This window comes from Schistocerca serialis, chromosome 2, assembly GCF_023864345.2.
Source record: "Schistocerca serialis cubense isolate TAMUIC-IGC-003099 chromosome 2, iqSchSeri2.2, whole genome shotgun sequence".
Taxonomy (NCBI): Eukaryota; Metazoa; Arthropoda; class Insecta; order Orthoptera; family Acrididae; genus Schistocerca; species Schistocerca serialis.
The window spans coordinates 682,049,353-682,066,182 of record NC_064639.1 but is presented as its reverse complement, the minus strand read 5'-3'; the positions used below and the strand labels follow the sequence as shown (position 1 = coordinate 682,066,182).

The window sequence follows — 16,830 nt, the reverse complement described above, 5'->3', positions numbered from 1 at the left end:
TGCTGCAGAGTGAAAATCTCATTCTGGAATTTCCATACCGTAGCTTCTCATAATTCATATATCATTAAAAATTTGAAATCAGCAGTAAATATTTTTCAACAAGAAGTTAAAAAATCAGATCTAAAACCTGCTTTTACCAGAGGAACACAAATTGAGACATGAGATTAAAATGTATATTTCTTCCATGCTATCAATAATCATTTTCTACCTTCCGCCCAGTCAAGTTATAGAAAAAAGCATTGTCCAGCAATGTATTGCTACCAGCCAGATTGTTTCAGTCGTTGAACGTCTCTCCACACCATCTGCACATTATAGTTGCTAAAGCTTATTCCCATTATATTTTTAGTGTCTGCTTTTATTGTTTCTTTCACAGTAACAATTGGCCTCCATTAAAGTTTCTTGTTAATTCAATTACTGAACAGTTTATTTACAGTTCTTGTGTTATACTAAACTGGCACTACCTTACTGTAAATGATCATCATAGTTTTTCTCTGCCATCATGTTCTAGTATCCAAAAGTTAAGCATAATCAAGGAAAGAGGAAAATGGGAAAATGAGAAAAATGAGCCACAAGACTTCTCTATAAACAGGAATGTACTGTTTCTATTGCAGAGGGGTTCCCCCTTTTTTGAGTAACTTATGATTCAGATGTAGTGAAAAGCAGTGCATTCAATCTATAATGTTTGTACTTTCTTTGTAAACAGTGTGTCATAAGTTGGTGAAGTGCAGTGTCATGATGCAATGATCCCCTTTTGTAAGATAGGATCTTTGGATGCCTTGAAGTGGGTCACACACAGATGCCATCTCAACAGCATTGAATGTACAAAACATGTCATTTCAAGAGTTTGATGATGTTTTTGCTATCTCAAAAGCACAGAATGTGCCCCAAACATATTTCCAATCTTTGAAGACGGTTGTTAAGCACATGAAATGTTTGTGATAGCCCAGTGCAACTAAGAATAACCAGTTCACAAAAAGACACGTACCGGACACTAATTTCTCAGTTAAATCCAACAATGCCTGCAATAAAATTATCTGCATATCCTTTAGCTGCCTCAGTAGTTCTAGTTTTTTGACACGCTGTATGTCAGGAGCTCCCAGCAGTGGCTCTGAATACTAAAAACCTGACAGTATGAGTCCCACTCACGATGATGGACTGATAAGGTTGAGTAAAATTAAATAGATTCCACAATATAAACATCTTAGCCAAACCAAAAGCACACTTGCCACACACTCTACAGATGATATTACAATGGACTCCGACTGGCCACGGGCCATGTTATATGCAGAAGTCCGACGTGGCCTCATCAGAGGGCAATTCTGATGATGCGCGTCATCTAGGTAGTGGCACCATTATGACCAACAGTAATGTTACACCAGCTACTTAGTTTCCATAGTGACATTGGGTGGTGCCTCTAAAAGTAAAATCACAGGAGCACCAGTTTGCTGTTGAGTGGATTCTGATATAGGAAGACATCATATTAGATGAGCAAATGATACTTCATATCTTCATTGGTGATTGGACATGTATTGCTATCATTCAGTTTTACAGCTCTGAGGTACTGCAACCACATGTAAGATTTTTCATAGGTGGTATTTGTACAAACTTCATTTTCATGGATTGAAAAACATCTGCACATTGAGCTGCTTGGGTATTTAATTTCTCACAAATGAAGTTATGTACCATATACTGACCAGACAAGTCTTCTAGATTTGATTAGTAGAGGGCAGGTCAGGGATGTATTGAGTTGAGGAACTATGGCCCAAAGAATCTCCAAGCTTTTGTCAAAGTTATGTCTCAAGAATGGGATGAGTTGCCGAAAGAGCTACAGAACCTCATCATAGAGAACATGCTAGGTCACTTGTAAGTGCATGTAACAGCTGGAGGTGAACATATACTCTGTGGAAGAGATTTTCAGCCTTTGTTACTTTTGTTTTTAAATGTGTGTCATTACTTTCAGAAATTTTCTTGTTATATGTTTTGAAAACTGTTGTAAATGTTTTGATCACTGTTGTATACCAAATGTCATGTTATTTCTCATTAATTGTTAATCATTATCTTTGCAGCTGCCAACTAAGCTAGTATCTAACTAGTTACTTGGCTATTCCAAATCAGTGTCCTATAATTTTTCTGTATCAGAAACATGAGGGAAAATTTTCTGCATTGCTTTGTTTGTACTGTCTACCATTTCTTATTTTCTTGCAGAATTACTTTTATTCAAACTTCTGTGGCAGTTATGTATAATATAAAGAATTTTAAGTTGCTGTTTGTTTAGCTCTTTCCATTTTTTAGGTAACAAATATTGTGTCCCGTAATTGGGGCAACATGATAGATAATTATTAGTTTTGTTAACAAATACTATTCAGCTTGTAATGAGTAAAATATTTTACAATTTCCTTAGAGGGAGCAAAATTAATGAACAATTTCTTCATAGTGCCATTGCCACAAATATTTAGAAGTAGAGCAATATGAAAAACATTGTTACTACTTACAGTTGTGTTCAGTGAATAATTTATTTATACATGATTAGTTTTAGATCTCAAAAACACCTTCAATTGGCAACATGTATTTCTTCTGTCAAGTGTTGCTTGGTTTCAGAACTAATTATAGATAAGTAAATCATTCATTCAGCAGAATTGCAGTTTTCATAATTATTACAAAGAGTAATCCTAGTTTTATGTGTTTGTGGTCTCTAGGCTTTCACTTGGGTATTTTCTGAATTTTTACAGTGTGGAACTTAAATTATTTATGTACAGGGAGTAATTAGATTGTAAGAGTACAGACATTTATCAACTTCGTTTGCCGACCATAGCAGTGCCTCTGATCATAACTTTTATATAATATAAATGATGCTGTGAATTATTCAACAATGTTAGGGAAAGGGTAGATTGATACTCACCTTAAAGATAGCATACTGAGTTGCAGACAGATACAATAAAAAGACTGCTACAGTCTTTTCATTGTGCCTGTCTGCAACTCAGTATGTCATCTTTACGGTAGCAATCTGTCCTTTTCTCAATACTGTTGATATTCCAACCTGGAGTTTCCACTGTGAATTATTCCCTATATGAATCTATTATTTCAGATCCCTCACTATGGCCTTGTTAAATTGCTGCAGGATTGATTACAGCAAGTTAGCAAGGCCAAGTGCAGTGTGGTACAAGGAGGGCGAACTGAAATGCATAAGTATGGCATACTATTAACTGAAACCTTTATTGTGTGCAGTCAGTGCCTACAGAAGAGTCTGTGGACACACACACACACACACACACACACACACACACACACACACACACAAAAAAGAAAAAAACCTCTGATAATGCGTAACATGAATAAGCATGTTTTGTAAAAAAAATTAGCATTCACTTGCAGAAGACTGATAAATCTGTCCTCATCTAGATGATAAATGTAATTGAAGTAGCAACTGAGGAAGAATGGCTGCAAATATCAGCATTACTGGGACATTCATTTTGAAAGTTGTGGACAGATCATAAAGAGTGAAACCTAACACTAACCTTAAAGTTTATCAGGTTACCTCCCATTAGGAGTGTGGGTGCACTCAGCGACTGTGATCTGACTTATAAATTATAGAGCATGGCATTCAGTCATCCTTTCTTGCAGCTTTTATTTGGCAAATCCAGACTTTAGCTAGTGCTTTGCCATTATCAATGCACTGTTTTCTAGTTTCAATGCATGTCCTTTCAAAGAACTGTCACTGATGCTCAAACAGCAGGGAATGGACATGCATTGAGACTTTTCTAGTCTCAATGCATGTCCATTCCCTCTTGTTCGGGCGTCAGTGACAGTTCTTTGAAAGGACATGGATTGAAACTAGAAAAGTCTCAATGCATGTCCATTCCCTGCTGTTTGGGCATCGGTGACAAGTTCTTTTAAAGGACATGCATTGAAACTAGAAAATAGTGCATTGATAATGGCTGGGCACTAGCCAAAATCTGGATTTGCCAGATAAAATCTGCAAAAAAGGAAGACTGATTCCTGCACTCTATAATTTATAAACCTTAAAGTTGATGGATTTGTCAGTCGGCAGATACGTAAATAAGATTTGAGACTTAAAGCTTAGGTTTTGGACAGTAGCCTTCATTTAGTAGTTGTGGTCTTCAGTCTGAAGACTGGTTTGATGCAGCTCTTCTTGCTGGTCTATCTACATCTGTGTTATTATGAGAAGGAAAGTTGCTACTCACCATATCGGGGATGCTAAGTCGCAGATAGGCACAACACAAAAGAATTTGACAATTAAAGCTTTCAGCCAGTAAGGCCTTCATCAACAATAGGCACATGAGGGCGCGCACATGCCCACACACACACACACACACACACACACACACACACAAATGCAACTCGCACACAAGGCTGCAGTCTCATGCAACTGAAACCACACTTTAATTGTGAGAGCCTTTTTGTGTGCCTATCTGTGACTCGGCATGTGCACTGTATGGTGAGTAGCAACTTTCCTTCTCATAATACTGTTAGCTTCCATTGTGGATTTTCCATTGTTTGATTTCTACATCTACATTTATACTCTGCAAACCACCATGAAGTGCATGGCAAGAGTATGTTCCGTTGTATCAGTTTTTAGGGTTTCTTCCTGTTCCATCCTTGTGTGGAATTTGGGAAGAATGATTGTTTGAATGCCTCTGTGCATTCATTCTTCTAATTATTCTAATCTTGTCATCGTCATGTGAGTGATACGTAGGAGGTCATAGTGTATTCCTATAGTAATGATTTAAAGCTGATTCTAGAAACTTTGTAAATAGACTTTCTCGCAATATTTTATGTTTATCTTCAAGGGTCTTCCAGTTCAGTTCTTTCATTATCTCTGTGACCATCTGTCACAGATCAAACAAACCTGTGACTATTTGTGCTGCTCTTCTCTGTATGTTTTCAATATCCCCTGTTAGTTCTACCTGTTACGTGTCCCACACACTTGAGCAATATTCTAGAAGCGGTCACAAGAGTGATTTGTAAGTAATCTCATGTGTAGATAGATTGCACGTCCCCAGTATTCTATCACTAAACTGAAATCTACAACCTGCTTTACCCTTGACTGAATCTATGTGATCATTTCCATTTCATATCCCTACAAAGTGTTACACACATGTATTTGTGTGAGTTGGCCAATTCCAGCAGTGATTCATTGGCATTATAATCATAGGATACTATGTTTTTTCGATTTGTGAAGTGCACTATTTTACATTGCTAAACATTTAGAGAAAGCTGCAAAGCCCTACACCACTTTGAAATCTTATCAAGAACTGACTGAATATTTTCACAGCTTCTTTAAACATTACTTCATTATAGATAACTGCATCATCTTCTAAAAGCCTGATATTACTGTTAATATTGTCTGCAAGGTCCTTAATGTAAAATACGAAAAGCAATCTCTGGGGTACACCTGAAGTTACTTGTGCATCTACAAAACTCTTTATTTCTGAATAAGTGCTACACAAACTACATCCTTTTGAACCTAACAGCTGCATTCATGCCTAGGTCTCCCACACTTCTCCCCATTATCCAGCTGAATGGTCCTTGATGTGTCCTATCAACTATCCCTTTTTTTTGTTGTTGTTGAAAATTTGATTCAGTACCTTCTCATTGGTTATTTGAACCTCCCATCTAATCTTCAGGATTCTTTCATTGTGCCACATTTCAAAAGCTTATATTTTGAACTGCCCATATTTCACTTCTGTACAAGGCTACACTCCTGACAGATATCTTCAGACTTAACATTTAAATTGACATCAGATGTTAACAAAATCCTCTTTTTCAGAAATACTTTTATCTGTTGTTGCCAGTCTACATTTTACATCCTCTTTACTTCAGGCATCATCATTTGCTTTCCTGTCAAAACAGCAAAACTCAGCTTTCTGTTGTAAAGTCTCGTTTCGTAATCTAATTTCCTTAGCATCACCTTGTTTAATGGGACTACATTCCGTTACCCTTGTTTTGTTTTTGTCGATGTTGATCTTACAGTCCCTTTTCAAGGCAACATCCAGTCCATTTAACAATTCTAAGTTCTTTTCTGCCTCTGATAATGCCGTCAGCAAACCTCAAAGATTTTATTGCTTCTCCCTGAACTTTATTTCCTTCTCCAAATTTGTATTTGATTTCCTTCACTGCTTACTCATTGTACAGATTAAATAATGTAAGAGATAAACTACAACCATATCTCCTCCCTTTTCAATTACTGCTTACCTTTCACATCCTTCAACTCTTGTAACTGCAGTCTTGTTCATATAAAAGCTGTAAATAACCTTTTGTTCCCTGTATTCATCCCTGTGACATTCAAAATTTCAAAGACATTACCTCACATGTTCTTACATTTCTCCAAAACCCAAACTCAGCTTCGACCGAGCGAGGTGGCGCAGTGGTTAGCACACTGGACTCGCATTCAGGAGGACGACGGTTCAATCCCACATCCGGCCATCCTGATTTAGGTTTTCTGTGATTTTCTTAAATCACTTCAGGCAAATGCCGGGATGGTTCCTTTGAAAGGGCACGGCCGACTTCCTTCCCCGTCCTTCCCTAATCCGATGAGACCGATGACCTCGCTATTTGGTCTCTTCCCTCAAAACAACAACAACCAAACTCAGCTTCTACCAGTTTTTCCACTCTTCTGTAACTAATTGATGCAACTACAACTTACAAAACTAATGGTGTATTGGTATTCACCTGTCAACACCTGCCTTCTTTAGAATTAGAAATATTATATTTTTCGTCAAGTCTGAGGGTGTTGCCCTGTCTTACAAACACTGAGGTGACAGACGTCATGCGATAACGATATACGTATATACAGATGGTGGTAGTATTGCGCACACAAGGTATAAAAGGACAGTGCATTGGCAGAGGTGTCATTTGTATTCAGGTGATTCATGTGAAAAGGTTTCCAATGTGATTATGGCTGCACAATGGGAATCAACAGATTTTGAATGTGGAATGGTAGTTGGAGGTAGATGCATGGGACATTCCATTTTGGAAATCATTAGGGAATAATAATTTGAGATCCATAGTGTCAAGAGAACCGTACTTCAGGCATTACTGCTCACCATGGTCAACACAGTAGCCAATGGCCTTCTCTTAACGACAGAAAATCTGTGTTTGCATCCAGTTGTCAGTGCTAACAGACAAGCAACACTGCATGAAATAACTGCAGGAATCAATATGGTACAGACAACTAATTTATTCATTAGGACAGTGCAATGACATTTGGCGTTAATAGGCTGTGGCAGCAGACTACTGATGCAAGTGCCTTTGCTAGCAGCACATCACCTGTAGCACCTCTCCTGAGCTTGTTACCATCTCAGTTGGACCATAGACAACTGATAAACTGTGGCCAAGTTAGATGATTCTCAGTCCCAGTGGATAAGAGCTGATGGTAGGGTTTGAATGTGATGCAGACCCCATGAAGCCATGTACCCAAGTTGTCAGTAAGGAACTGTGCAAGCTGGTGGTGGCTCCATAATGGTGTGAGCTGTGTTCACAAAGAAAGGACTGGGTCCTGTAGTCAAAGTGAACCAGTCATTGACTGGAAATTGTGACATTCAGCTACTTGGATATTTATTTATTTATTTAGCATATGACAAGTACAAATCACGTATGAAAAATCTAAAAGTACATAACACACAAAGCAGTTACAATATCACAAACAAACATCTAGGTTAGAAATATAATCGATTGCACTGTTAGTCGCATCCATGAAGTCCCTTGTTGGCCCAGGGTAGGCCCTCAGAGGGCATTCTACCACGATATGGTGAATTGTCTGCCTGTCAGCGCCGCAGTCGCACTGTGGTGATGGCACTATGCTCCATTTGTACAAGGAGTCCGCACAACGGCCGTGGCTCGTCCTGATCCTGTTAAGGGTAGACCAGATTTTGCGGGGCAAATCAAAGCCCCGAGGTCTGTTAGATGTTCCCAATAAGGTGTTAACCTGAGGCGGTGTCTTTTCCTCCCATTCTTCTCTCCAGCGGTCCTCAAGAATAAAAGCGTTCTTTACCAGATCTTTGGCACTTGCGAGAGGGGGGTGTCTGGATTTCAATCTATTTTGCTCAATTCCATTACTCAGGGTGTGGATAGGAAGATCTGGGTTTTTTGAATTTTTCAACACTCCCTGAGAAGTGCGTGTTCTCTGCGCAAATGTGGCGGCGGGATATGGCTCAATACAGGCAGCCATTGGACAGGAGTTGACCTGATCGTTCCAGAGATAAGCCTCATCGTTTGGTTCAAGACTGCATCCACCTTCTTGATGTGAGCACTATTTAACCATATTGGGGAACAGTATCTGCTGCAGAATAGACAAGTCCTAGTGCAGAGCTACGCAGAACGGAGGCAGTGGACCCCCAACTAGTGCCACAAAGCTTTTGGACAATGTTGTTTCTAGTTCTGACTTTTTCAGCAGTGTTTACAAGGTGTTGTTTATAGCTCAATGTTCTATCGAGTGTCACGCCCAGATACTTTGGTGTTCTATTATATGGAAGAATGCCGCCATCAAAGCGGATCTTGAGCTCTTTGTTTGCTAATTTGTTATTCAGGTGGAAACAAGTGGCCTCTGTTTTGGATGGGCTGGGTTGGAGCCTCCAGTCACGGAAGTATTTTCCTAGAGTGGTCAAATCGCTGGATAGTGTGATCTCAGTTTCCTCCATCACTCGGTGTTGTGTGGCCAAGGCCCAGTCGTCCGCATATCCGAACATTTTGGATCTCGTCCTAGGCATATCGGCTATATACATGCTGAAAAGCAGTGGAGCCAGTACTGAACCTTGGGGCAGGCCATTATTAAGTTTCATGAATTTACTTCTGTTGTTACCGATGACAACCTGGAATGGTCTATTACAGAGCATTTCGTTGATAAGGTTAGCCGTTTTTAGACATGGCACGATGCGGAGGAGCTTATAAATCAGGCCTGTCTCCAGACAGTGTCGAACGCCGCCGTCAGGTCAACAAATACCACTGATGTTTTTTGCTGTCTTTGGAAGTCCGTCTCGATGTAGGTTGTTAGAGCGAGGACCTGATCCGTGCAGCTTCTTTTCGGCCAAAAGCCCGCGTGTTCTACCGGTACAGCCTCCAGGATGACTTCGCTCATTCTGTTGTACATAAGTCTCTCCAGTAATTTATAGATCATGCTGAGTAAGGCGATTGGGCGGTAGCTCTGAGGTTGGTCACTCAGTTTGCCCGGTTTTAATATGGCAACAATTTTAGCCTTTTTGAGAGTATGCGGAATTTTTCCAGTTTGCAACACGTTAGAGAAGAATCGTGCAAGCCATAATCTTGCAAATTTACCACAGTGGAGCAGAAATTCTGGGTGAATCCCATCAAACCCTGGGGCCTTTCCTGGTTTTATATCGTTCAGGGCCATATTTAACTCTTCGACTGAAAAGGGTTGGGAATAAGATGTATTGTTCTCTGCTGTCGATTTTAGCTCTTTAAGCTCCTTTTTAATTTTTATAGTATGGGCTCGTTCCTTTGGGGCACTGGACGTCTTGCTGATGTGAACCGCAACTGTATTTGGGGACATAGCGCTGGTCATTCGCAGATTTTTACCTCCACCTCCAAGTCTCCGAAGCAAAGACCATGCCCTTCTGCTTGATCTTGTAAAATCCATTTGTTCCACGGTCTCCATCCACTTAGCATGCCTGGCCGTGTCTAGGCTATGTAATAGATCGTCTGCAATTTCTTTATCCCCATTGTCCAGAAACTGTCTATAAAGCCGTTCACTTTCCTCGCTCCATCCTGGCACATATTCGTTTCTGAATCCTCTGGGCATACTAACTTTAGCTGAGCTGATGACGGCTCCAACAAATCTTTCGTAGTTCTTATACGTTGGGGGTATCCATCCAAGGCATTTATCAAGTTTCTCCGAGAAAGCAGCCCAATCTGCCCTCCCAAAGTTCCATCTAGGACGAGGATAAGAGGATATCAGGGGAATAGTAAGACCTATTTCTAAGAGCACTGGACAATGCTGAGAGTGGGGGAAATCCTCAAGTACCCTGCGAGAGACCGGCAGGGGTTTGTTGTTCTTGTCAGTTGTAACAAAACTGAGGTCAGGGCAGGTCTCAGTTAGCCAAGCGGCTGATTTAAATGTACCTCAGTCTTTGGCGTCAAAGATTAGTTGAGTATTATGATCTTCTGTCCATTTCACCAGGTCTTCGCCGTTTTGGTCAGATATTCGATATTTCCACAGTTCATGGTGGCTATTAAAGTCACCCACGTATATTGCTGGGTGAGGCAGGATTTGAAGGGCTTGTGGGGGCCACAATTGCCCTGGAGGCTTGTATATATTATTTATTGTGACTTCACCCACTTTTATAATGACTTCGTGAATCTCGTTTGTGGTAGATGTTGATACGAGAGCCACTTCTTCGATATTTCTCCTGACATATGTTGCCGTGCCATAATGTCTGTGGTGTGTGGCGCCTATTAGGTCATAGCCAGATATTATGCCCCTTGATCTTAGCTGCTCGTCATCTTCAGTATGGGTCTCCAGAATTGCGACTATGTCAATGTCGTTCTTTGTTAAAACTTCATGCAAGTACATGCATTTGGCTCTACTTATGCCTTCAATATTCAGGTGGCAGACTCGAATCAGCAATCCGAGTTCTCTAGTCAAAGGGTTCGTTTTGCTAGAATTCATCGTGATTTGCCGTGACCAGGAGATCAACTAAGGATTATCTGGTCGCCTGTACTTTGCTAGTTCATTTAGCGTTACCCAGGGTGCACGTGTAAAGCTAGTTCGTGTCCGTAGTAGAATACTTGGATATCATGTGCAGCCATTCATGGACTTCATATTTCACTACACCATGTCATCAGGCTACAGTTGTTCTCAATTCGTTTGGAGAATGTTCTCGACAGTTCAAGCAAATGATTCGGCCACCCAGATCACCCAACATGAAACCCATAGAACATTTATGGGATGTAATTGAGATGTAGGCTTGTGCACAAAATCCTGCACCAGCAACATTTTCGCAATTATGGATTATTGCTCAATATTTCTGCAGGGGACTTCCAATGACTTGTTGAGTCCATGTCACATAGAGTTGCTGCACTTTGCCAGGCAAAAATAGTCCAACATAGTATTAGGAGGTACACCGTGTCTTTTGTCTCTTCTGTGTATCTTGCATACCACGTGGAAAATGTTGTCATGGCTGGCTCTGCCAAGGATCTCAATAATTCTGTGGGAATACTGTATATTCCAAGGGCCATGTTTCCATGTATATCTTTCAGTCCTATGTCAAAGTATTCTTGCAGTATCATATCTCCCATTTTGTCTTCATCTACTTCTTCTTCCCTTTCTACAATATTATTTTCCCCTAGTCAAGGACATATCCACAGCCTTACACTTAAAATCCTGTAGCCATTTCTATTTATTCATTTTGCATTTTCTAAGAGTCTCATTTTTTAGACACCTGTATTCCCATCCAGCTGCTTCATGTGCTGCAGTTTTATATTTTCTCATTTTGTCAGTTAAATTCAGTATCTCCTGTGTTATCCAAATACAGCTAGGCATTGCCTTTTCACCTATGTGGTCCTCTGCTGACTCCATTACTTCATCTTCTATTGTATTCTGTGCACCTGTTTCAATCTTAATCTACAGTTTACAAACAATAAAGTATGGTCAGAGCCTAATCGACTCCTGGAAATGTATTAAAGTTTAAAATCTAGTTTCAAATTATTTGTTGTACCATTATATAATCGATCTGAAACCTTCTAGAGAGCCCAGGTCACTTCTGTATGTACAGCCTTCTATGTTCTGTGCGAAATTCTACCAAGTGGTTCCTCCTCCATTTTCTTACCCATTTCATGTTCTAGTAGTTTCCCTTCTGTTACTTTTCTTGCTACCAAGTTTGTACCCAACATAATTAAATTTTCATTTCCTCTAACCATCTCAACCATTTCTTTTTCTCTCATGATACTTTTTTTCAATCTAATCTTCATCTCTGGAACTAGTTGGCAAATAAACTTGTGCTACTGTGGTGTGTGCTTGCTCTGTGTTTATTGTAACTATGATAATTTGTTCACTTTGTTGTTCATACTAGCATACCCACATTGCTGTTTTCTTATTCATGTTTTGGCCTACTACTGCCTGTTTGATTTGTGTTGGTGACCCTGTTCTGACCTGACCAGAAGCTCTGTTCTGCCACCACATTTCACTTATTTCCGTTATATCTTATGTCAACGTTTCCATTTCCCTTTCTAAATTCTCTAACCTATCCGCCTGGGGATCTAACATTCCATGCCCCAAACTCCTAAATGCCAGTTTTGTTTTTCCTGATTATGACATCTTCCTGACAAGTCCCCACCCAGATATCTGATGCCAAGATGTTGCTGCCTGGCATTGCTGCTTTCTTAGGGAATTACTGAGAACACATTTTGAAAATATTGTTTGGCTTGATGAAACTTGGGTGAATCTGGGACAGAGTTTAAAAAATTTCTCCTATTTCAATAACCAATGTAACTCTGGCCCTAATGAGCATTAAAAAAAAATTGACGTGCTTAGAGATACCACGGAGATTGATACTATACTTAAATTTCAGAACTTTTACATTGTTTTGTGGGAGATAGAGACATTAAACTTCATACTTGTTATACGTGAAATACTGATGCAATTGCATAAAAATGCGGTTTTCAGAAGCATGTTTATAAAAAATGCATTGCACACAAAAATATTAAAAGATTCATTGCTGAGTGAGATATTTTGGTAATCATCAGCGATGGGGGAAGTATTGGTATGGGAGCAATAGTTTTTGAGGTATGACATGATAAGTTTGAAGCTGATGGGAAAATTTAATCTGTTTCAGAACAATTAATGTAACTTTTGCTCTAATTAAAACTAAGAGCAGAGATTTGACATGATGAGAGAACTATAGAGATATACATCTTATGTGGATTAGACATTTTTTACTTGATTTTTTTGGAAGCTAAAGGCTTTAAAGCAGTTTCCTATCACAGTGGAGAGTGAAGCACTGTTGCAGCTGCCTGCAGACAGTACTTGATTTGACAATGCCGTAACTTTGGACCTTAAACATTAAGTGACAACTAGTTTAAATTATACTGTAGTAAATAACCAAAACACACATAGCTGTGTTATCCTAGCACTGCAACCCATCTTGGGGCACCTCAACTGTATTGTGTGTAGTTACTTTTACTGTTCACTCTGTCAGTCTTGAAATACATGCAAAAATGAGATTGTAAACTCAGCTGAAAACCTGTACACATACAGTCATTCAGTTACAAGGAGAAAACCAGATAGCTCATTGAACTGTGCATACTTCCCAATTGGACAACTGGCACAGTATTAATTCCCAAGAGAACAAGTGAAAAGCAATCTTAATAATCAAGTTGTAGTGGTTGGCAAAAGTGTTTTCGATACACATTACTTCCCATCCATCTGTGAAACTGAGAGACCGATGTGTTTGTCAAGCTAGATAACTATTGGAGGAGTGTATTATATGTAGAATAGTGTAGTTAACAATATCTCACAAATTTTATTCCATAGAACACATACTGAGCATGTCCTCACATTTGGGAAAAATGGCTATTCAAATTCCCATATGGCTACGCTGATCTAGCGTTCTTGTGATCTTCCTAAGCAATTTTAGACAGGTACTAGGATGACTCCCTTGAAGAGAACATGGCCAATTTCTTTTTATGATCCAAGATTTAGCTCCATCTCTGGATCCCTCAAAACTGATGTGATATTTAACCCTAATCTTCCTTCCTGTACAGAAAACATGAGGAATCTGTCAGCTGCCTTCCTTCCCTCTCTCACACTTTTCACATTTTGATCAACCATACAATTCTTGCATAGTGCTCTCCAAAGTTTATGTTTTTTGTTGACAATGTGATTTGGTTTTATGCCTTTCGTCAGTATATTGTGTGTCTAAATATCCCTGTGCTTAAAAACAAATATATTCACTATACTTTGTTATATGTCATTGTACTCTCTGATCTCCATTATTACCTTATTTATTATAGGCAGTATATTTTGTCTTAACCATCATTTTTTATTCAGTTCCCCAATGCAGCAAGGATCACCAGCAAAGGGAAGGTACTGCGAAGTTATAATGTACAATGAAATACACCTCATTTCAACATTTAGATGAATTTTTGATGTTATAAATGGTGTATTACAGTTATGCATGCTGTTTTGTCCTTGCAGTTTTTTTATGAGTTGTTACTAGTTTTGTTGCTTATCACTAGATACATCCAAATTGTATTGGAATAAAACATAAGTATCTGAAAACTGTCAGAAAAACCATGAACATGCTTAAGTGTATATATAAAATCTGTTCAAAAGAATGAGCCAAATTATGTAGCTTGTTCAATTATGAGTGATCTGTGTGACCCTCACCTGCAAGCGATAGCCTAAATTATATGCATGTACCTGACCATGTTCAAGCTTTGCGTGTTCTTCATGCACTTGCACTACACTTCATCCTAAGATCATTTCTCTTGAAAGGAGTTACAGCAGTGCTGAAGAAGAAAAAAATAAGTTTTGTGTTTTGCTTTCCTGTGCGTTACACATCATTTATCTGTAAGTGAATAGTGGCCTTCCATATTTTTTATCATCATTTCGATTGTGAAATTTCCATTATTGTACTAATTTTTCTATTTACCATCAGAAACATTGTAATTATTCTCAAAAGTTCCATAAAAATATATTTTGATTGTCCTCATTACAATCACTGAAGTGCTCATCCTCAGTCTGAAGTTTGTAAAACTCAAAATGTCTTTAATTTTCCGCAATTACTACTAGTGCTGAATGTACACTGTGTCCGGCATCCATTAAAACAGTGTTTTATTGAAGCTCACCTGACAAAAAATAAGTCACCCGTAGAGAAATCATTACAAGCACCATTTAATATCTTGTAACTCCACCCCTGAACTTTATAACAACCTGGATTCAGTTAGGAAGTGAGTCCACAGTGTTGTGCAAGTAAATCACATCCAGGTTAAGCCACTCGCTGGGGATTTGATCGCACAATTCCACAAAATTGTTGGGATGCTGATATCAGCATTTTACCTGCTGTTCTAAGATGTCCCACAAATTTTCTATGGAGTTCAAATCAGATACTTTTGCAGGTCATCACGATGTAATAGGGAGGGGGAGTGTTCCGAATTCCAGTCACATATTCTTGAAGCCTGATGAACTTTACTGTTGCCATCTTTATGTGCCGGCTGCAGTGGCCAAGCGGTTCTAGGCGCTACAGTCTGGAACCGCGTGACCGCTACGGTTGCAGATTCGAATCCTGCCTTGGGCATGGATGTGTGTGATGTCCTTAGGTTAGTTAGGTTTAAGTAGTTCTAAGTTCTAGGGGACTGATGACCTCAGAAGTTAAGTCCCATAGTACTCAGAGCCATTTGAACCATCTTTATGTGCCTGTGTGAGCAATGTACTCTTGCAAGGTGATTGACTACAAATCTTCATTGTGTGCAGTTCCTGTCTCAATGTTCTACTGCTAACAGGTGATGCTGGACCTTTATTAACTGCATGCAGCAATTCCTGTCAGGTTTGGAAGTGATTTTGTGTCACAAGCCGTTAAATGCATCTCCTATCTCTCTCTCTGTCAGGATCTTTTTCTGTCCACAATTCTGACACCATATCTCATGGCCATGTGGCTACACCACACCGCTTGTAGACAGGTTGAACAGCGTACCGCGAAACACCACCATATCCAACTACTTCCATATACTCATGTAGAGGCAGTATGCCTGCAGTTGAGCACATAACTCAGTTCTGTACCATCTGTAAAGGCTTAATGATTCATCTTTGTATTGCACCAGGTGACTGATTTTTTGCTCCGGTGAGCCTCCTCAATTTTTTTCCTTCTTGTGCTAATCATCTCTACACAACTGCTTCACACAAAAAAAACGGCTGTAATCTGTATTGCTTCCTCCAATCTCTGCCCACCCTTAAATTTTTTTTTCACTGAAGCTCTTTCCACCACAAAGTGAACTCTGGATGCTATAACTGATGTTCCTTCTGCCACTCTTTTCTGTTGGTCAAGGTATTACATAGACTTCATACCTTACTTCTGTCTCTCATACCTCACCTGTCGACGTAATATATAGCATTCTTAAATAGGACCGCTATTAAATGTTCTAATTTCTCCTCCTCTCCATTCATCACAGTTTGTGTTTTATTTACATGTTTTACTGTTGTACTCTCACAGAAATGTATTTTAGTGAAGAAAGTTGTTTTCACATGTACCAGTGTAATTCTGATATCTTTGTCAGTTAGGTTGTACTGCACGTTCTTGTTTACTAGATGGAATAATTCTTTCACTTCTTTTGCTGCTGTGTCATTTCCAGTTTTACGTTAAGCTCGTCCCTGTTCTTGAACATTTAACAAAGGTTTCACAACTACTCAAAGTAATTTAAACCTTTCACTTATTACTTCTCTGAAGTTATATTTAAATTTCCTCTAGACAGTGTTGATTTTTTTGTGTGATCATCTCTTTCCCTATATCATTACATGTATCTCTTATCACCTCTGATTTAGCCTGTTTGCAGTTCTAGTTAATTTCATTCCTAAGTGAAATTTACTGTTGGCTTTATATCTCATTCTTAGGCACTTATATTTTCTTTAATTGATAAGCGAGAGTACTTATTAATGGCTTTTGTGTCTTTGATTTACTGGTACATGTGCTGTCCTCTTTTTTTTCTGGTTTTCGCACAATCCTATATTTACTTCTGTATGATATTGTGCTCCAACTGTACAGTTTGAGCAATTTCTTCCACAAATTAAGACCTTTGTTTATCATATTAACAGAATCTTCTGTCGGTTCTTGGTAGAACAATATTATAATGATAAATGAAAAG

The 16,830-nt window shown here is 39.0% G+C and overlaps 1 protein-coding gene across 2 annotated transcripts in view; it reads left to right on the top strand.

Annotated features, from left to right (window-relative positions):
• LOC126457801 (sorting nexin-14-like) overlaps nucleotides 1-16,830 on the top strand; it is a 215,651-nt gene that overhangs the window by 106,776 nt on the left and 92,045 nt on the right. Inside the window, exon 11 of one of the 2 annotated variants that reach the window (XM_050094398.1) lies at nucleotides 14,021-14,056. The exons of the other annotated variant lie outside the window; for it this stretch is intronic. Coding sequence (XP_049950355.1) covers nucleotides 14,021-14,056 — 36 coding nt within the window. The remainder of the gene's footprint in view (nucleotides 1-14,020; nucleotides 14,057-16,830) is intronic. 2 annotated transcript variants of the gene reach the window in all.